Source organism: Manis pentadactyla, chromosome 5 (assembly GCF_030020395.1).
Source record: "Manis pentadactyla isolate mManPen7 chromosome 5, mManPen7.hap1, whole genome shotgun sequence".
NCBI classification, from domain to species: domain Eukaryota; kingdom Metazoa; phylum Chordata; class Mammalia; order Pholidota; family Manidae; genus Manis; species Manis pentadactyla.
In genome coordinates this window covers 32490988-32513734 of record NC_080023.1, presented here as the reverse complement: position 1 = coordinate 32513734, position 22747 = coordinate 32490988, and the positions used below count along the sequence as shown (strand labels likewise).

Genomic DNA, 22747 nt, shown 5'->3' with positions numbered 1-22747 from the left:
ACTGATGGTATTATCCTTTGCTGAACAGAAGCTTTTTAGTTTGATACAGTCTCACTTCATTTTTGTTTTTGTTTCCCTTGCCCGGGGAGATATGTTCGTAAAGAAGTTGCTCATGTTTATGTCCAAGAGATTTTTGCCTATTTTTCTAAGAGTTTTATGGTTTCATGACTTACATTCAGGTCTTTGATCCATTTTGAGTTTACTTTTGTGTACAGGGTTAGACAGTAATCCAGTTTCATTCTCTTACATGTAGCTGTCCAGTTTTGCCAACACCAGCTGCTGAAGAGGCTGTCATTTCCCCATTGCATATCCATGGCTCCTTTATTGTATATTAATTGACCATATATGCTTGAATTTATATCTGGACTCTCTATACTGTTCCACTGGTCTATGGGTCTGTTCTTGTGCCAGTAACAAATTGTCTTGATTACTGCGTTCCTATACTCTTAACGATAAACTAGCAGAAGGAGAAATCAGGAAAACAATTCCATTCACAATTGCATCAAAAAGAATAAAATACCTAGGAATAAACCTAACCAAGGAGGTGAAAGACTATACCCTGAAAACTACAGGACACTCATGAAAGAAATTAAAGAGGACACTAATAAATGGAAATATATCCATTTATATTAATATTGCCATCTTGCCTAAAGCAATCTACAGATTCAATGCAATCCCTATTAAAACACCAATAACGTTCTTCAACAAACTAGAATAGTTGTAAAATTCACATGGAACCATAAAAGACCCAAATAGCCAAAGCAATCCTGAGGAAGAACAAAGCTGGGAGATTATTCTCCTTAACTTAAAAGTTCTACTACCCAGCCATAGTAATCAAAACAATTTGGTACTGGCACAGAAGAGACCCACAGATCATGGAACAGAAGAGAGAGCCCAGATATAAACCCACACATATATGGCCAATTAATATACAATAAAAGATCCATGGATATACAGTGTTGAAATGAAGGCCTCTTCAACTGGTGTTGGCAGAACTGGACAGCTACATGCAAGAGAATGAAACTGGATCATTGTCTAACTCCACACACAAAAGTAAACTTGAAACGGATCAAAGACCTGATTGTAAGTTACAAAACCGTAGAACTCATTGAAGAAAACATAAATATGTTGAATATAAACACGAGCAAGTTTTTACCAAACACATCTCCTTGGGTAAGGGAAACAAGCAAAAATGAACAAATGGGACTACTTCGAACTAAAAAGCTTTTGTACAGCAAAGGACACCATCAGTAGAACAAAAAGGCATCCTATAGTATGTGAGAATGTGTTTGTAAACGACTTATCTGATAAGGGGTTGACATCCAAAATATATAAAGAGCTCACATGCCTCAACACCCAAAAAACATGGGGGGGGGATCTGAACAGACAATTCTTCAAAGAAGAAATTCAGAAGGCCAACAGGCACATGAATAGATGCTCCACATCACTAATCATCAGGGAGATGCAAATTAAAACCACAATGAGGTATCACCACACACCAGTTAGGATGGGCAACATCCAAAAGACAAGGAACAACAAGATGTCAAGGATGTGGAGGAAGGGGAACCCTCCTACACTGTTCGTGGAAATGTAAATTAGTTTCACGATTGTGGAAAGCAATATGGAAGTTTGTCAAAAAACTAACAACAGAAATACCATTTGACCTGGGAATTCCACTCCTAGGAATTTACCCCAAAGAATACAAGTTCTCAGATTCAAAAAGACATATGCACCCCTAGGTTTATCACTGCACTATTTACAATAGCCAAGATACGGAAGCAACCTAAGTGTCCATCAGTAGATGAATGGATAAAGAAGAGGTGGTACACGTACACAATGGAATATTATTCAGCCATAAGAAGAAAACAAATCCTCCCATTTGCAACAACATGAATGGAGCTAGAGGGTATTACGCTCAGTGAAATAAGCCAGGTGCAGAAAGATAAGTACCAAATGATTTCACTCATCTGTGGAGTATCACAACAAAGCAAAACTGAAGGAACTAAACAGCAGCAGACTTACAGACTCCAAGAAGGGACTAGTGGGTACCTAAGGGAATGAATTGGGGTGGCAGGATGGTGAGGGAGGGACAAGGGGATTAAGGGGCATTATAATTAGCACTCACAACATATGTAGGTAATAGGGAAGGCAGTATAGCATCAAGACAAGTAATGACTCTACAGCATCTTACTATGCTGATGGACAGTGATTGCAATGGGGTGGGGGTGGGGGACTGGATAATATGGGTGAATGTTGAAACCACAAAGTTGCTCATGTGAAACCTTCTAAAGATTGTTTATCAATGATACCTTAATTGAAAAAAAAGATTGTATATCAATGATACTTCGATAAAAAAAGAATTAAGTCACTCTAATTTTATTGTGGTTTTGATTTGCATTTCCCTAATTATTAATGATATTGAGCATCTATTTATGGGCTTGTGGCTATTTATGTATCTTTTACTGGAGAAATGTCTATTCAAGTTCTTTGATCATTTATAAATTGGGTTGTCTTTTTGTTGTTGAATGTAGGAGTTCCTTACATATTCTGGGTAGACTCATAGATATGATTTGCAAGTATCTTCTCTCATCCTGCAAATTGTCTTTTCACTTTGATAGTGTCCTTTGATGCACAGAAACTTAATTTTGATGAATTCTAATTTACCTTTTGTTCTTGCATTTTTGGTGTCATATCTAAAAAGCCATTGCCAATCCAAGGATGTGAACATTTATCCCTATGTTTTCTTCTCAGAGTTTTACGGTTTTAGCTTTTATGTTTTCGTCTTTGATTTATTTCGAATTAATATTTACATATGTTGTAAAGTAAGGGTCTAACTTCTTTCTTGCATGAATATCTAATTATTCCAGCACCATTTGTTGAAGAGACTGTTTCTCCATTGAATAGTCTTGGCACCCTTGCTGAAAATCAATTGACCATAGTGTATTATCCATATTTTATTTCTGGACTTTCCATTTTATGCTATTGGGTCTATATGTCTATCCATACACCAGTACCACACTTTTTGATTACTGTAGCTTTGTAATACATTCTGAAATTAGGAAATGTCTTTCAACTTTCTTCTTCTTTCATAAAATTATTTTGGCTCTTTGGGTCCCTTGCAATCCAGTACAGCCTAAATGGAAAAGTTGATCCTAAAATTCAACTGACAGGCTAATAGTAAAAGTCAAGGCAGTGATGTTGTTTGATGGATATAAGGTAGAGCCATATTTTCCTCTAGATTTATAGGACCCCAGAAAAGGAGAGGAATGAATGTTTTGGTGAGTGTTCTGTCACTGGAAAAGAAATGGTTGTCTTTACTAGTAGTATCCAGGAAAGCAGGTCCTATTGTCTACAAAACTGCACTAGAGAGGCCCTCTATGAGGGTATAAAATCAAAGGGACTGTTATTCTAGGGAATCCCATAAGGAAAAGAAGGTCCTCAGAAGAATCAGTTTCTTGATTTTATCATGTATCTGGTCTCCACTGTGGGCCACAGGGAACCAGAGAGTGGATGATGAGTGTTTGGAGGAATGATCGCAAGTTTAAGTACTTCCTTTCAAGTCACAGTTCTAAGCTTTCACTAGAAGGTGATGATCTATGGATACATTACTGCTTTTGAAATTTTTGTTTTATTTGTTATATGTCTTCCTCTTTTCTCTCCCTTCCTCTAACTATATATACTCTACAGCTGATCCCCCCTTGTCAGAAAAATACAGTTGACTCTTGAACAAACAGGGTTTGAACTGGGAGGGTCTACTTATACATGCAATTTTTTCAACAAATATAATGGAAAAACTTTGGAGATTTGCAACAATTTAAAAAAACATTTTCTTCTCTCTAGTTTACTTTATTGTAAGAATACCATATGTAGTACATATAATACACAAAATATGTGTTAATTGATTGCTTATGTTATCGGTAAGGCTCTGACCAGCAGCAGGCTATTAGCTGAGTTTTTGGGGAGTCAAAAGTTACATGCAGATTTTCAACTGTATGAGTTGGTTCCCCAACCCCAGTGTTATTCAAGGGTCAAATGTAATCGAATTCATACCCGTAACGTATGAAATATTATTGTGTTTGTTACTATCAGTATTATTTTCCTAGCAGCCACACCAGTAAAATGACCAGAGGATTTGTTCTATGAACAGAAATACTCCATTTCTTGGGTTCCAAGGTAGAAACATTTCATGAACATTCAAAATCAGGTCAAAAAAAAAAAAAAAAAGAGTTTGTTTTAATTTTTAAAAAACAACTATCAAGTCTACCTTGATATGAAATGGAAAAACACACTAACCACAACACTGTATTTTAAAAGATTGTAATTTAGTTTACACTCACTTTATATTAAGCTGTAAGTTAATGACTTATACCTTAAAGGATTTACCATAAAATGTTACTGCTCAGTGCATTTTTGCAAATAAGCAATTCACTGAGTCTATTAACATTCACATATGTAATTAAGAGTTTACAAATGTACAAAACCTTGGGTAATAAACAGTTTAAACTTATTTTTCAAACACGATTCCCCCAAAATGTTTGATCACAAAGAAGCACAAAGGGTTACTAACTGCCAAAACTTAAGAAAACAAGGCAAGGGAGGTATACATAGACTTGAGAACATAAGAATACCCGAACAGTTTTGTCCATATCAAGACAAAATCAAAACATCTTTTATAATACAAAAGAAAACAAACCCATATAATTAAATACTAGTTAGATGAAAGAATATTATAGGGTATATAACATTTATTTTCTCTACATAAATTTGCATATCTTAAACCATGTTTCATTTCCAATTTGAGACTATCATAACATGTAGTTCTTAGTGAATCTACATCTAATAGATAAATATTTAAGTAGACCCCAAAGATCATACCATTTTTTCAGTCATTGTTTTAACTCTTTAATGTTTTTCTTTAGTCATTAAGACTAAGCCAATTTTAGAAATAAAATTGGCAACCAAAGCACATATAATGCAGCTATTTCTGAAAAAACTAAATAGCATAGTCTTTAGTATATCATTATGATTAAACAAACAAATGAATAAAAATTACTGCAACTCATGTATGATAAAGTTACAAAGCAAAATACTAAAATTTTTATCTGGTATGTTTGCATTGTAATAAAAGAAATCTGGAAAATCTGAGTAAAAGTGACTATTACTAAATGAAATTCCCAGTTAACACTGAGTTATGGTTAGAAGCAGTGTATTTGTTCTTGTATTTTATGTCAGGAACATATTCACGATTCACCAGCTGTAGTTTTGATTTTCTAAGAAATGTCGTATTTAGTCCTGGTTCATCCATTCTTTTTTCCTTTAACATCTTCACTTTGAGACCAGGCACTTTGTGCCCAGGAATGTGGCACTGCAAATTTACTAAAAATGTACTCATTGCTAGTAGAATGACCGTACTAAATTCATAAAGGTAGATATTTTCATTTAGAAAACAAAGCACTACATTATAATTTTACAGTCACAACACAAGCCCCAGCTCTTCCTAGGCACAGTGGAGCAACCTAAAAAGAAATAAAAAGACATATGTATTGAGTTTGTAGGTAAAAATATTAATAATCCTACACCAATTGGTGAAATAATTATAGTCTGTTGTCGAAGAACTGCTGCCTCAGCCCTATGGCTGTCCTGATCCCTTCCCCATGACCCCATTTCCTGATGTCAAAGTTTTCACAGGCTAGATTGTTTTGGTATATCACAGTTATGTAGTATTAACTTCTCTTTAAAGGTGACTTTTAAAACATAGCTCAGGAATTATTCTACATGAAACACTTTATTTTGGCCATAATGATTCATAATACAGATATGAGGAAATGCTGAACATAACATGTAACTCTGTGACCAATATGGAGAAAATGTCAAGTATTGTCCCTGTAACAGATGTGCTGTCTCAGGGAGAGTACACAAAATCCACTGCACACCTGGGATCTGCTTATTCCAGGGGTACCAGTTACCTCCCGTTTATTAACTGCCTTCTCTGTGCATCGCTGAAAAGTCTAAACCCATTCTACTACTTTTTAGCAAGGTAAATCAATGACAAATAATACTCATACAACCCTCTAGAATTGTAAACAAACCTGGTGAGTAGACCCATGACAGTGAGCTAGTTGCGAGGGAAGGAATATAATCTTAATTTTTGGGTAAGGAGCAATTCTTAAATCTTTCACTTGTCTTTTTTTTTTTGAAGTACTCAAGACAGTGGGTAATTCATAGCGGAAGTAACAGTGTGGACAAGGACAGTTTTTTAAGGACTCCTGTGAACACAGTAAGAATCTATGCACTTGACAGTACTGAAACATTAGCATTTGGGGGAGGGGTGACAATACCAAGTACTAAGAAAGTTTGCTTTGCCTTATGTATGTGGGGGTATATGATAGTCTTTTGGTCAATTATGTGATATCCCAATGACTCCTAAGTTTGATTTACCCTCACCATGAGAGGATTTTAAGAACGTACCAGACTTTAGTTGTAAGAGAAGGCTCAGCTGTTCTCCATCTGAGTCAGCTGCTTTGATTACTGTTATAGTTCTTTGAACAAACAAATAACCCATTTTAAAACTGTATCAACTCACAGTATTCAAGGAGTAACCTTGAACATTTAAATAAAAACGTCTGTTTGTAATTAGCAGCTTTTCTCAAAACTCCCATGACATGACGTCTCTACACTGTGAATAATTGATGTTGCCATGACAGCCAGCTAGGAAATTTAGTTTAGAGAATTTATTGAATGATGCAGTCACTTCCTGCTTTGGGTCAAGGCTGGTAGTGGGGTCGGTGTTGGTTTCAGACTTTATAATCTCATTTCATTCCCTGTACAAATGTCCTCTTGGAGTCCATTTGTTGAAACACTGATGGAAAACATTCATTTTTCAAATACTATAGTTTACGTTTAGTTGCTTTAAAATAGTAATAGAGGTAGCATGCAAACAGAATAGTTATGGGTCACAGATTATTAATTTTGATGCACAGTGATTCAGCATGAAGTATTAATTACTAGTAACAGTGATTCTTGAATAGTAGTCAATAGATTTCTTTATAACTGGCCTAAGAACTTAAATCAAAAACATCTAAAAAAAAAGAGATTCTTTTCTCTCTTTTTGGGTTCTTTGCTTATCATTCACAACTACATTTGCCATGGTGGGAGATGGTAGGTAATCACATAATTTGTAATGAAATCCTATAGTCTCAAGCCCTCAAATTATCCCCATTCTCTCTAACAAGTGATTTCATTTACTTAAGAACAAGATCAAGTTCACACACGAAGTCCCTTTTCTATTCTTCAATTAAAAACTCCCTGTACCTTTCTGAGGTAGAGCAGAGACAAGGGACAAGCATCATGATTAATTTTTCCTACCTTTGATTAAAAATGTTGATATAAACAGTATAGTAAGAACAGGAGGGACTCCATCCTAAGATTAAGATTCCATTTTAAAAACCAGGGAGTTAGGAGGTAAGATTCCTAACATATTCTTTGGTAATCAGCCAACAAAGTATCTTAAGGCAGGGCAAGCAGTCCTAACTGATTGTCCCCACTGCTTGAGGGTACCCAATACCTTGAGAAGAACAGGATAAAAAAATTCCTTGTGTTAAGTTTACCTTACAAAATTATCTAGAGGACTGACTGTGGACGGTGACATAAAGTGTGTCACTGTAGAGAGACACCATGACACCACATGTCAAGCCTACAACATCCCCCTGTGCCACTTCGCCCCATTCTTGAAAGCCTTAAAAGACAGAATCCTAAGTGCTTAAGGGTGCCTCTTCTCTGAGGCTGCCTGTACTCCCTTTTCTTTGAGTATACTTTTTAAATAAAGCCTTCTCACTGCTCAACTTATTATGTTTTGTCTTTGTGCTCCTTCCAGTGGCATCTGTCACTTTGCTATTTCATTCTGTTTTTCAGACTTAAGCACAAGTCTTCATTCTGTCTCTGTTCTACTCCAGGTAAGTAGGGAGAGGCTACTAAACTAAGAGTTCTGATTTGGGCTTGCAAGTTTGCATTAACTGGGTGACCTGGGCAGGACTGTTGCTATACAATGATGCTCATTAGTGGCCTGCCTGAAAATCTCCTTTCTTTGCCTTCGGGAAGTTCTCATAACATAAACTCACCCCATCCAGTGCTCTGCAGCTCCCCCAAATCCTGGGGTGGTAGGACTTAGTTCCTACACTGTGCAGATTCAAGCAGACACTGGAGGCTATGTAACCCTGGCTTTAGGAGTCAGCAAGAGATCTGCCCAGTGCTGAGCAGGAGTTCAATGAGCTTCCCTTTCCTCCCTCTGTTCTTCCTTGCTCTCTGCTACCTGTAAAGCAGCTGTCAGTCCCTGCTATCTCACTTTAATGAATTCCTTTCTTACCTGTCCGACCTGTTTGAGAAGTCTTTCTCATTGAGAGTCAAGAACCCTCCCGTATCCAGGTTGAAATTTCACCTAGTGTGTAGAGAGAGGACTCCCTGGCTGGACACAGCTGCTGGGCAACATTTCTATGCTCATATTCTCATCTTTTCCTTCAGCCCTGGAGGATAGATATGATCTTCCCTCCAGTTGAGGAGGACCAGTCTTTGCTCTCAATTCTGTTTCCTGCCCTTCTTTCAGGAAAATACCCTTCAATGTTGCTCTTGCTATCATGTGGGATCTCTATTTTTTTTTCATCTCTTTTGTGAAAAAGATGTTTGGCTCAAATTCTAACTCCACCATTTATTTACTATGTGACTTTGTGTCAGCTATATAACCTCTCTCTGTTTCAGATTCCTCATCCGATATAGTGGGGAAATATTAGTACTTATGCTGCAGGGTTGTTTAGTACTTACCTTGCAGGAAGGATTAAATAAATTCTTTTAACATAAACTGCTTAGAACCAAATCTGGTACATTAAATGTGCTTAATAAATGTCAACTTTCCATTAGCATCATTATTTTAAAATTGTATGCCTCTCTAGCTTCCACATTTACTTTTATTCTTCTCTTTACTTTTCACACTGTGTGGTTTTCTGCTTCTATCACATTCTCGAAGGTCCTTAGAATTTCATGAAGGACAAATTATCTTCATTCTTCCTTATGCTCTTGAAACCCTCTCTTCTTTATTTAAATGCTCTATTACCTTCGAAGACACTTTGATCATTCCTTTGCTGTTTTCCCCAGAAGCTGTACCTATCAATTCAACCCAGTAAATGAATAAAAAATAGAGAGGACTTGGCAATCTCTCAAATCCATCTATATATTTAACACCCCAAGCCTTACAATTGAAGCAACCTTCTAAATATTTTCCTTTTATCCAGCCTTCACTCCTCTGCCCCTAACCCAACTTATTCTGTCCCCAGCTGCTGCCACATGAACTCTCTATTACTGTGTCACTCACTCCCTTGGTTAAAAGTCTCCGCTGGCTTCTCATAACCAAACTCTTTAAACTTGACCTTCAGCAACCTTCATTCTGACCCATCTTCATCTCCAGTAAGAATTGCTCTTCTCAAGCATGGTTCCTCATAACCAGGCACTTGCATATTTCTGCTTTAGTGATATTTCCTTTATTCTTTCTCACACAATTTCCCCTTCATCTCTACCTTTTTGAATAGGATCAATTCATTAAGGCTTAGCTTAAGTCCCACTTCTTTCGCAAGGATGCCCTTTCAACACCATTTTATTTTTTCTCCTTGATTTCCTGTACCATTCAATGCCTAGACCATGGGACACTTTGTACCCACTGCTCCACAGTGAGGGTCCTTCTCTTATACTGGCAGATCTTACCCACCTATGTAGCTAAGTTCTCTCTCAGCAGGGGCTGTCATTAATTTTCTTGACAGTACTTACCATTGCTCCTTGTATGTAGGAAAACCTTGGCTCAGTTAAACATTTCAATGTATTTTATGTACCAGATACTAAACTGGGACACAGAATTCCTAATTCTGTTCTTGGTGATGATGGAAAAAAGGATCTCAACAGATCATTCTTAGAAGTGCTAGGCCTGCTCAGAAACAGATACAGCTGGAATTCCTTCTGTTAATAAGCTTGCCAAGTCAAGTTTCTTACTTATTAATGTAATTGAGGATTGCCATCTTTATTAAGTTGGGATGAGACATTTGAGCTGCTCCCAAGTATCAGTGGCTTTAGGATTTAAGCATTATTGCTCATGTATGGGTAAGTAGTTCAAATTTTTCTATTATATTTGTTTCTTACTTTCCACATCTCTCCTCCCTCTGCTTTAAGCACTCCAGTGGTCCTATCAGCTCTTTCAATGCTAGGACATCTCATCAATATCCAGGAAGCAAATGGTAGCAGATCAACGAATAATAATTTCTCTGAGTATTAATTTACACTTAAAGGTAATTTGGGGTTTTAATTATGTTATAAAATTAAACATTCCCCTCTTGTTTTCTTATAGTTAATCAAGAGATGACTTTACCATGTTTATGTTATATCGTTTGATAATGGCCAAGAGCGAGAGGATTTGTTTTACCAAAAGAATTGCTTTCACTAAAAGCAGTGTAATAATGAAAAATGAAATGTCATACCTGGGTCCACTCATTTTTCTGGGGATCATAAGCCTCCACTGTGTTAAGATAAGTCTGTCCATCATACCCTCCAACAGCATATAATTTATCACCAAGTAAACAGACTCCCACTGCATCTCTGCTGATGCTCATAGATGCCACTGCAGTCCACATATCTGTTTTGGGATCATATCTGAAAGAAAATTTCAAAAATGAACCTGACATTGTCCTCAAAGTATTTTACATAAGATTTGTTTATGGATTAAAGACCTACATGATTACATACCGTATATGGTACCTGATACACAAAACTTCTAGATACAATGTCAAGAATACCTTGACATTGCCTTGGTGATGATTTTTTGGGGATGGATTTGACACCAAATCCAAAGGAAACAAAAGTAAAAATAGACAATCGGGATTATAGGAAACTAAAAAGCTTCTGCATTGCAAAAGAAACCATCAATAAAATGAAAAGGCAACTTATGGGAGAAAATATTTGCCAATCATATATCTGATAAGAGGTTAATACCTATAATATATAAATAATCATACAACTCAGTTACAAAAAACAATCTTATTAAAAAATGGGCAGAGGATTGACATTTTTCCAAAGAATATAGACAGATGGCCAAAAGTTGCATAAAGAGAAGCTTAACATCACTAATGATCAGGGAAATGCAAATCAAAACCACAATAAGCTATCACCTCACACCTGTCAGAATGGTTATTACCAAAAAGACGAGAAGTAACAAGTATTGATTGGGATGTGGAGAAAAGGTAACCCTTGTGCACCATTAGTGAGAATGTAAACTGGTGCATCCACTGTGGAAAACACTATGGAGGCTCCTTAATGCAAAGAAAATGAAAGCACTATTTCAAAATGAAAATGCACCTCCATGATAACTACAACATTACTTATAATAGCCAAGCCATGGAAACAAGCCAAGTATCCACTGACAGTGGATAAAGAAAATGACATTGGATAAAGAAATGTGGCATATACACAGCACATACACTCATATACACCTGGCCCCATACTTGAGTTTCATGGGGCCAGTTTGAATGACTTGTTTAACCTTTTAAGCCTTATTAGTTGTTATTTCATATTATTTCATATAACATATATCAAAGTGTGTTAGAAATGTCCCTTCCTTTTCATTTCTTATGTAGTCTCCACTCCCAATTTATTCTCTTTGAAATTCATCAAGCTCCTTTTCTTTTTTTACTAAGTACAGAGTCCAGCACAAAATAGGCACACAGTGAAAGTCTGTCATATGATTCAATGAATAAATTATATAATCAATTATAAGGTAGAGTTTAAGAAGACACTAATATGATGAGAGAAAAATCTGAGTAGCTGTTAGGAGACCAAGAGATAGCTAGAGCAGATAACCCAATGTTTACCAAGCTCCCAAGGAACCACCTTTCATGTGGTGGATGCTCAGTAAAGAGTCAGTTTATCTGGAAATGTCAGAGGTTTATGTATAATATATATATACACACACACACACACATATATATATATATATATATATACACACACATGCATATATATTTATTCCTAGTTTTTCTTCACAGGAACTTACCTCTCCACACAGTCTGAGAGTCTGGAAGTCAAGTTGGATGCAGGAACGTCATGTCCTCCGATAGCGTACAGCAATCCATTCCAGGTAGTTACTCCTACTCCCCCTCTCCTTTTTGACATTTGTGCACAGAGTGTCCATTTGTTAGTATGAGGATCAAAACACTCTACCGATTTGAGGCAAGAACTTCCATCACGACCGCCAACTGCATAAAGTCTGTAAAAAAGAAAAAATAGAATGATCAATATGAAATAATGCTATTATTATGATTAAGACAAAGAGGTTATTCTCATGGTGTTTGATTGAATTTAAGGTGCCATCAATTATGAGACACTGTCAATTTATGTGCCACTAAGAAAGATATGCTACCAATTATATGGCACATGTATATGTCATATATATGTAATATCAGATACCACTCTGTGCATACATAAAAAAGAAAAACTCACATGAAAGAAATGACAACTATTTCACAGCTGCCATCTGTTTGACAAGTCACCATTGATTATAATGTATCACAATTTTAAAGATGTTAAAATGTGTCTTAGAATAGATAAAACATGCTGTATAAATATACCATGACTTACTTCCTGAATAGCTAAGGCAAGACTTGGTTATGAAGGAAAGAAATTAACTTTCTCTGAACACCTACCACAGGCTAGGCGTCTAACCTGTATTAATTTAATCACCACAATGATTTTACAGGAAACCATTCACATTCCTATTTCACAGGTGAAGAAAAAGGCTCATGGGGATTAAAAGCCTTGCATGGGATCAGAAGCAGAACCAGGACACAAAGTTATATTAATGAGCAGTTGTACAACTTTAAGTAGGCAGTAATATGATGTTTTCTTTTTTTATGTATGCACAGAGTGGTATCTGGTATTACAGTGTTTGATTGAATTTAAGGTGCCAACAATTATGAGACACTGTCAATTTATGTGCCATTAAGAAAGATAAGCCATTTAAGGTGCCATCAATTATGAGACACTGTCCATTGACCCATTTTAAAACTGTATCAACTCACAGTATTCAAGGAGTAACCTTGAACATTTAAATAAAAACGTCTGTTTGTAATTAGCAGCTTTTCTCAAAACTCCCATGACATGACGTCTCTACACTGTGAATAATTGATGTTGCCATGACAGCCAGCTAGGAAATTTAGTTTAGAGAATTTATTGAATGATGCAGTCACTTCCTGCTTTGGGTCAAGGCTGGTAGTGGGGTCGGTGTTGGTTTCAGACTTTATAATCTCATTTCATTCCCTGTACAAATGTCCTCTTGGAGTCCATTTGTTGAAACACTGATGGAAAACATTCATTTTTCAAATACTATAGTTTACGTTTAGTTGCTTTAAAATAGTAATAGAGGTAGCATGCAAACAGAATAGTTATGGGTCACAGATTATTTATTTTGATGCACAGTGATTCAGCATGAAGTATTAATTACTAGTAACAGTGATTCAATTTATGTGCCATTAAGAAAGATAAGCCATTTAAGGTGCCATCAATTATGAGACACTGACAGTGTCTCATAATTGATGGCACCTTAAATTCAATCAAATGCCATAAGACATTTGGGATGTATTTGTAATAGTAAATAGGAGAATAAAGGGATAGCTCGAAACAATGGTATATAAATTAATATTATATATAACTAGTGATCATTAAATTGCTGCAGAAAAGGATACTGTAATTATTTAAAATAAATATGGCATGTTAATCTCCTATATGTTGTCTAGTAGATCCATTTTAATTCATTATCAATGTACTGCACTAATTTAAAAGTTTTTTTACTCTGAACTTAAAATATATATAAAGCATTTTAAATATTTGAACCTTTGTTACAGAACACAGAATCTTGCACTGACTATTCACTTGGGAAACTCTTAATTGATATTTTTCTTTCTTTTTTTTTTTTAAAGAGTAGTTTATAGTACAAAAGGGTTCACATTTTGAATTTTTCAAAATTGAAATACCATTGGTATTCAATTTTACATTGGTTTCAAGTATACAACACAGTGGTTCAACAGTTACCCATATTATTAAATCCTCATCTCCACTAGCAGTTACTATCCATCAACATAGGAAGATGTAACAGAACCACTGGCTATATTCTCCATGCTGTATTAACATCCCTGTGACCAACTTACAGCATGACTGAGAATTTTTATGCCCCTTTATCCCCCTCACCTGCCACCCCACCCACTCTAACTCGTCCCCCATGTAAACCACCAGTCACTTCTCAGTGTCTATGAGTCTACTGCCATTTTGTTTTGTTATATTTTCATATTCCATAAATGATATCATATGGTATTTGTCTTTCTCCACCTGGCTTTTTTCACGTAGCACAATACCCTCTAGGTCCATCCATGTTTTTGCAAATGGCAGGATTTCTTTTTTTATTGCTGAATAGTATTCCATTGTGTATATGTAGCACATCTTCTTTATCCATTCATCTACTGATGGGACACTTTGGTTGCTGACATACCTTGGCCATTGTAAATAATGTGGTGATAAACACAGGTGTGCATATATTTTTTCAAATCATGGATTTTGTTTTCTTCAGGTAAATTCCTAAAAGTAGAATTACTGAGTCATATGGTATTTCTATTTTTAGGTTTTAGAGGCATCTCCACACTGCTTTCTTTAGGAGCTGCAGTGATTTACATTCCTACCAATAGTAATGCGGGTTCCCTTTTCCCCACATCCTTGCCAACACACTTATTGTTTCTTGTCTTTTGGATAGTGGCCATTCTAACTGGTGTGAGGTGACACATTTTGAATTTATGGATGCCTTAGTTGTTAATATTTAAGTAGTTTTTTATTCTCAATAAATACTATTTGAACTATCCCAAATTTCTGCTCATTAAAACTCTCAGTATTTGTGTTTGGTAGATATACATATTTTAAAGACAGATTTCTTAATTTTAATTCATAATTTAAAATGCTGTATGCCACTCGGACTGGTTCTTAATGAGAAGATGACTGTACCTTAAATTGCAACATATGGTTGTGATAGTACTTTGTTCTAAAGTTAAACTACAATAATAGTATGAAAATTGAAATTTATTTGAAACTTTAATCTGTTAAAATTTTTTGTTAGTTAAAGACTACTTTTTTGTGTTATGGTTCTTAATTTTAAGCTGTTATCATCTTTAACTAATACTTGGTAGAATAATTACCTGAATGTGAATTACAGGATATTAGAAAGCATCAACAATTGGAGATTATCAATATTAAAAAAGCATGTGCACACACACACACAAACACAAACACACACAATAGGCTTCAAGGTACCCTATCCTCTTCACAGTGAACTTAAGGGTCTTAACTGTGAAAAGTGGTGTAGTATAGGAATTAAGGACATGAACTCTGGAGAGCCAGACTCTCTGGATTTGAATGCTGTTTCCATTTATGGCCAAGTTTTTAACTGCTACTTGCTGGAATTTCATTATCATAAAATCCATAAGCCCCACCTCACACTTGATTATACTGATGATCAAATTTAAAGTACTTGAACAGTGCCTCACACATGGTAAGCATCATGTATGTATTTAAGGGAAAAAATGAATTGTTTCTATTTATATTCTTTTAAAAAATGGCATTTTTAGGACATCTCAAGTGTACAAACAATATTTATACTAAGCTAATATTAAGAGCCACGATGTACTGGTAACACCTTCTGAAGAATCTTTATCTCAAGCAACAGTTTTCAAACTGTGTTCTAAGAATAGGATTTGGGGGAGTTCTTGAAGGAATCCCAAAAATGGTGCATTTGATATTCAAATTTTAATAATTTTCAAAAATGCCACACTAGATTCAGCAGTCACCTCTCTTCCCCATGACAGTGTCTATTACAATAAAAAGAGAAATATTATACCAAATTGTGATAGTATTGTACTATATATTTTAAAATTAAGATTTAGGTCTTGCCTGACTTTTAAAATTATAATCAAGAATGCAAGTAGTTGGTAGACACTGTTTGAGATTCAACTTAGAAAAAGTCAACCAGGGGAGGGGTGGAAGATGGCGGCGTGAGCAGAGCAGCGGAAATCTCCTCCCAAAACAACATATATCTATGAAAATATAACAAAGACAACCCTTCCTAGAATAAAGACCAGAGGACACAGGACAATATCCAGACCACATCCGCACCTGAGAGAACCCAGCAACTCGCAAAGGGGGTAAGATACAAGCCCCGGCCCGGCGGGAGCTGAGCGCCCATCCCCCCAACTCCCGGTGGGAGAAGAATAGGCAGAGCGGGAGGGAGACGGAGCCCAGGACTGCCAAACACCCAGCCCCAGCCATCCGGGCCAGAGTGCAGGGCGCTCGATACTAGGAAAACAGGGCAGCAAGAACAGTGAGCAGGCACTGGAGGCTGGGTGACAGAGGACATAAGAAAAGCGCGTGACCACTTTTTTTTTTTGCTTTTTTGCTGTTTTGTTTTGGCGAGCACTTTTTGGAAGTCTTAAAGGGATAGGGACCCAAATACTAGGGAAACAGGGCAGAAAGACCGGTGAGCAGAGGCCTGAGGCTGGCACCGGAGAATAAAGAAAAACGAACGACCACCTTTTTTTTTTTTTTCAATTAAAAAAAATTTTTTTTCTTTTTTTTTTTTGGTGGGCCTTGTTTTGTTTTGGCGGGTGCTTTTTGGAAGTCTTAAAGGGGCAGGGCGGGTCACTTAATCCAGAGGTAGGGAATCCGGGATCTCTGGGCACCCTAACCCCTGGGCTGCAGGGAGCAGGGAGGCCCCTTACGGAGATAAATAGCCTCCCAGCAGCTCCTGCTCCAACGCGACTCCACCATTTTGGAGTAGCTGCCCGAGTTAGGCCACGCCCACAGCAACAGCGGAGATTAACTCCATAGCAGCCGGGCAGGAAGCAGAAGTCCTGTCTGCGCGCAGCTGCGCAGCACAAGCCACTAGAGGCCGCTGTTCTCCCAGGAGAGGAGGCCCACAAACCAACAAGAAAGGAAGTCCTTCCAGCCGTCACTCGTCCCAGTTCTGTAGACTATTCCTATCACCATGAAAAGGCAAAGCTACAGGCAGACAAAGATCACAGAGACAACACCAGAGAAGAAGTCAGACCTAACCAGTCTCCCTGAAAAAGAATTCAAAATAAGAATCATAAACATGCCGACACAGATGCAGAGAAATACGCAAGAGAAATGGGATGAAGTCCGGAAGGAGATCACAGATGCCAGAAAGGAGATCGCAGAAATGAAACAAACTCTGGAAGGGTTTATAAGCAGAATGGATAGAATGCAAGAGGCCATTGATGGAATTGAAATCAGAGAACAGGAACGCATAGAAGCTGACATAGAGAGAGACAAAAGGATCTCCAGGAATGAAACAATATTAAGAGAACTGTGTGACCAATCCAAAAGGAACAATATCCGTATTATAGGGGTCCCAGAAGAAGAGAGAGGAAAAGAGATGGAAAGTATCTTAGAAGAAATAATTGCTGAAAACTTCCCCACACTGGGGGAGGAAGTAATCGAACAGACCACGGAAATACACAGAACCCCCAACAGAAAGGATCCAAGAAGGGCAACACCAAGACACATAATAATTAAAATGGCAAAGATCAAGGACAAGGAAAGAGTGTTAAAGGCAGCTAGAGAGAAAAAGGTCACCTATAAAGGGAAACCCATCAGGCTAACGTCAGATTTCTCAACAGAAACCCTACAGGCCAGAAGGGAATGGCATGATATATTTAATACAATGAAACAGAAGGGCCTTGAACCAAGGATACTGTATCCAGCACGACTATCATTCAAATATGACGGTGGGATTAAACAATTCCCAGACAAACAAAAGCTGAGGGAATTTGCTTTCCACAAACCACCTCTACAGAACATCTTACAGGGACTGCTCTAGATGGGAGCACTCCTAGAAAGAGCACAGCACAAAACACACAACATATGAAGAATCGAGGAAGAGGAACAAGAAGGGAGAGAAGAAAAGAATCTCCAGACAGTGTATATAAAAGCTCAATAAGTGAGCTAAGTTAGGCAGTAAGATACTAAAGAGGCTAACCTTGAACCTTTGGTAACCACGAATTTAAAGCCTGCAATGGCAATAAGTACATATCTTTCAATAGTCACCCTAAATGTTAATGGGTTGAATGCACCAATCAAAAGACACAGAGTAACAGAATGGATAAAAAAGCAAGACCCATCTATATGCTACTTACAAGAAACTCACCTCAAACCCAAAGACATGTACAGACTAAAAGTCAAGGGATGGAAAAACATATTTCAAGCAAACAACAGTGAGAAGAAAGCAGGGGTTGCAGTACTAATATCAGACAAAATAGACTTCAAAACAAAGAAAATAAGAAGAGATAAAGAAGGACACTACATAATGATAAAGGGCTCAGTCAAACAAGAGGATATAACCATTCTAAATATATATGCACCCAACACAGGAGCACCAGCATATGTGAAACAAATACTAACAGAACTAAAGGGGGATATAGACTGCAGTGCATTCATTCTAGGAGACTTCAACACACCACTCACCCCAAAGGATAGATCCACTGGGCAGAAAATAAGTAAGGACATGGAAGCACTGAACAACACAGTAGAGCAGATGGACCTAATAGACATCTATAGAACTCTACATCCAAAAGCAGCGGGATATACATTCTTCTCAAGTGCACATGGAACATTCTCCAGAATAGACCACATACTAGGCCACAAAAAGAGCCTCAGAAAATTCCAAAAGATTGAAATCCTACCAACCAACTTTTCAGACCACAAAGGCATAAAACTAGAAATAAACTGTACAAAGAAAGCAAAGAGGCTCACAAACACATGGAGGCTTAACAACACGCTCCTAAATAATCAATGGATCAATGACCAAATCAAAATGGAGATCCAGCAATATATGGAAACAAATGACAACAACAACACTAAGCCCCAACTTCTGTGGGACACAGCAAAAGCAGTCTTAAGAGGAAAGTATATAGCAATCCAAGCATATTTAAAAAAGGAAGAACAATCCCAAATGAATGGTCTAATGTCACAATTATCGAAATTGGAAAAATAAGAAGAGATGAGGTCTAAGGTCAGCAGAAGGAGGGACATAATAAAGATCACAGAAGAAATAAATAAAATTGAGAAGAATAAAACAATAGCAAAAATCAATGAAACAAAGAGCTGGTTCTTCGAGAAAATAAACAAAATAGATAAGCCTCTAGCCAGACTTATTAAGAAGAAAAGAGAGTCAACACAAATCAACAGTAACAGAAACGAGAAAGGAAAAATCACGACGGACCCCACGGAAATGCAAAGAATTATTGGAGAATACTATGAAAACCTATATGCTAACAAGCTGGGAAACCTAGGAGAAATGGACAACTTCCTAGAAAAATACAACCTTCCAAGATTGACCCACGAAGAAACAGAAAATCTAAACAGACCAATTATCAGCAACGAAATTGAAGCGGTAATCAAAAAACTACGAAAGAACAAAACCCCCGGGCCAGATGGATTTACCTCGGAATTTTATCAGACATACAGGGAAGACATAATACCCATTCTCCTTAAAGTTTTCCAAAAAATAGAGGAGGAGGGGATACTCCCAAACTCATTCTATGAAGCTAACATCACCCTAATACCAAAACCAGGCAAAGACCCCACCAAAAAAGAAAACTACAGACCAATATCCCTGATGAACGTAGATGCAAAAATACTCAACAAAATACTAGCAAACCGAATTCAAAAATACATCAAAAGGATCATACACCATGACCAAGTGGGATTCATCCCAGGGATGCAAGGATGGTACAACATTCGAAAGTCCATAAACATCATCCACCACATCAACAAAAAGAAAGACAAAAACCACATGATCATCTCCATAGATGCTGAAAAAGCATTTGACAAAGTTCAACAGCCATTCATGATAAAAACTCTCAGCAAAATGGGAATAGAGGGCAAGTACCTCAACATAATAAAGGCCATCTATGATAAACCCACAGCCAACATTATATTGAACAGCGAGAAGCTGAAAGCATTTCCCCTGAGATCGGGAACTAGACAGGGATGCCCACTCTCTCCACTGTTATTTAACATAGTACTGGAGGTCCTAGCCACGGCAATCAGACAAAACAAAGAAATACAAGGAATCCAGATTGGTAAAGAAGAAGTTAAACTGTCACTATTTGCAGGTGACATGATACTGTACATAAAAAACCCTAAATACTCCACCCCAAAACTACTAGAACTGATATCAGAATACAGCAAAGTTGCAGGATACAAAATCAACACACAGAAATCTGTGGCTTTCCTATACACTAACAATGAACCAACAGAAAGAGAAATCAGGAAAACAACTCCATTCACAATTGCATCCAAAAAAATAAAATACCTAGGAATAAACCTAACCAAAGAAGTGAAAGACTTATATTCTGAAAACTACAAGTCACTCTTAAGAGAAATTAAAGGGGACACTAACAGATGGAAACTCATCCCATGCTCGTGGCTAGGAAGAATTAATATCGTCAAAATGGCCATCCTGCCCAAAGCAATATACAGATTTGACGCAATCCCTATGAGACTACCAGCAACATTCTTCAATGAACTGGAACAAATAATTCAAAAATTCATATGGAAACACCAAAGACCCTGAATAGCCAAAGCAATCCTGAGAAAGAAGAATAAAGTAGGGGGGATCTCACTCCCCAACTTCAAGCTCTACTATAAAGCCATAGTAATCAAGACAATTTGGTACTGGCACAAGAGCAGAGCCACAGACCAATGGAACAGACTAGAGAATCCAGACATTAACCCAGACATATATGGTCAATTAATATTTGATAAAGGAGCCATGGACATACAATGGCGAAATGACAGTCTCTTCAACAGATGCTGCTGGCAAAACTGGACAGCTACATGTAGGAGAATGAAACTGGACCATTGTCTAACCCCATATACAAAAGTAAACTCAAAATGGATCAAAGACCTGAATGTAAGTCATGAAACCATTAAACTCTTGGAAGAAAACATAGGCAAAAACCTCTTAGACATAAACATGAGTGACCTCTTCTTGAACATATCTCCCCGGGCAAGGAAAACAACAGCAAAAATGAGTAAGTGGGACTCTATTAAGCTGAAAAGCTTCTGTACAGCAAAAGACACCATCAATAGAACAAGAAGGATCCCTACAGTATGGGAGAATATATTTGAAAATGACACATCCGATAAAGGCTTGACGTCCAGAATATATAAGGAGCTCACACGCCTCAACAAACAAAAAACAAATAACCCAATTAAAAAATGGGCAGAGGAACTGAACAGACAGTTCTCCAAAAAAGAAATACAGATGGCCAACAGACACATGAAAAGATGCTCCACATCGCTAATTATCAGAGAAATGCAAATTAAAACTACAATGAGGTATCACCTCACACCAGTAAGGATGGCTGCCATCCAAAAGACAAACAACAACAAATGTTGGCGAGGCTGTGGAGAAAGGGGAACCCTCCTACACTGCTGGTGGGAATGTAAGTTAGTTCAACCATTGTGGAAAGCAGTATGGAGGTACATCAAAATGCTCAAAACAGACTTACCATTTGACCCAGGAATTCCACTCCTAGGAATTTACCCTAAGAACGCAGCAATCAAGTTTGAGAAAGACAGATGCACCCCTATGTTTATTGCAGCACTATTTACAATAGCCAAGAATTGGAAGCAACCTAAATGTCCATCGATAGATGAATGGATAAAGAAGATGTGGTACATATACACAATGGAATACTACTCAGCCATAAGAAAAGGGCAAATCCAATCATTTGCAGCAACATGGATGGAGCTGGAGGGTATTATGCTCAGTGAAACAAGCCAAGCGGAGAAAGAGAAATACCAAATGATTTCACTTACCTGTGGAATATAAGAACAAAGGAAAAACTGAAGGAACAAAACAGCAGCAAAATCACAGAACTCAAGAATGGACTAACAGGTACCAAAGGGAAAGGGACTGGGGAGGATGGGTGGGTAGGGAGGGATAAGGGGGGGAGAAGTAGTGGGGTATTAAGATTAACATGCATGAGGGGGCAGGAGAAAAGGGAGGGCTGTACAACACAGAGAAGGCAAGTAGTGATTCTACAACATTTTGCTATGCTGATGGACAGTGACTGTAAAGGGGTTTATAGGGGAGACCTGGTATAGGGGAGAGCCTAGTAAACATAATATTCATCATGTAAGTGTAGATTAGTGATAACAAAAACAAAGCAAAAAAAAAAAGGGCAGTTCCTGTGTGGTAACCTCCAACAAGTTCTACACAAGGGTATAAAGGGCATATAAAAGTGTAGGCAAAGGGTCTGTTTGTGTTTATACAGAGGATCAAAGCCTAATTGGGCTACCCCGAAAATGAACTAAGATACGATATGAAAAAGAACTTCCAACATCTGCACTCTCTGGAAGACTCATGCCAGAAGATGATCATCAAAAAACCCCAACAAAGATCCACGCACTGCTACAGCTGTAGATCCACTCATCCCACCAGTTCCTGGACTTGCCATGGGAATGAGGAAGGAGATATCTAAGCTGGCCTGTGCATACAGTAAAACAACAAATTTGATTGGATCTATACTGTTGGAACTCAACCAAGAATTTGGAGAAGTGCAAATTGTAGCGCTCCAAAGTCTTACAACTACAGACTATT

General features: G+C 37.3%; 1 protein-coding gene across 2 annotated transcripts in view; it reads right to left on the bottom strand.

The window, feature by feature from the left end:
- Positions 1-3609: 3609 nt before the first annotated feature.
- The window catches only part of KLHL5 (kelch like family member 5), a 107093-nt gene continuing 87955 nt past the window's right edge, over positions 3610-22747 (bottom strand). For both annotated transcript variants that reach the window (XM_036908486.2, XM_036908489.2), the window contains 3 exons: positions 12080-12292; positions 10512-10683; positions 3610-5516 (listed from right to left, as the gene is read on the bottom strand). In XM_036908486.2, coding sequence (XP_036764381.2) covers positions 5460-5516; positions 10512-10683; positions 12080-12292 — 442 coding nt within the window. In that variant the 3' untranslated portion in view covers positions 3610-5459. The remainder of the gene's footprint in view (positions 5517-10511; positions 10684-12079; positions 12293-22747) is intronic.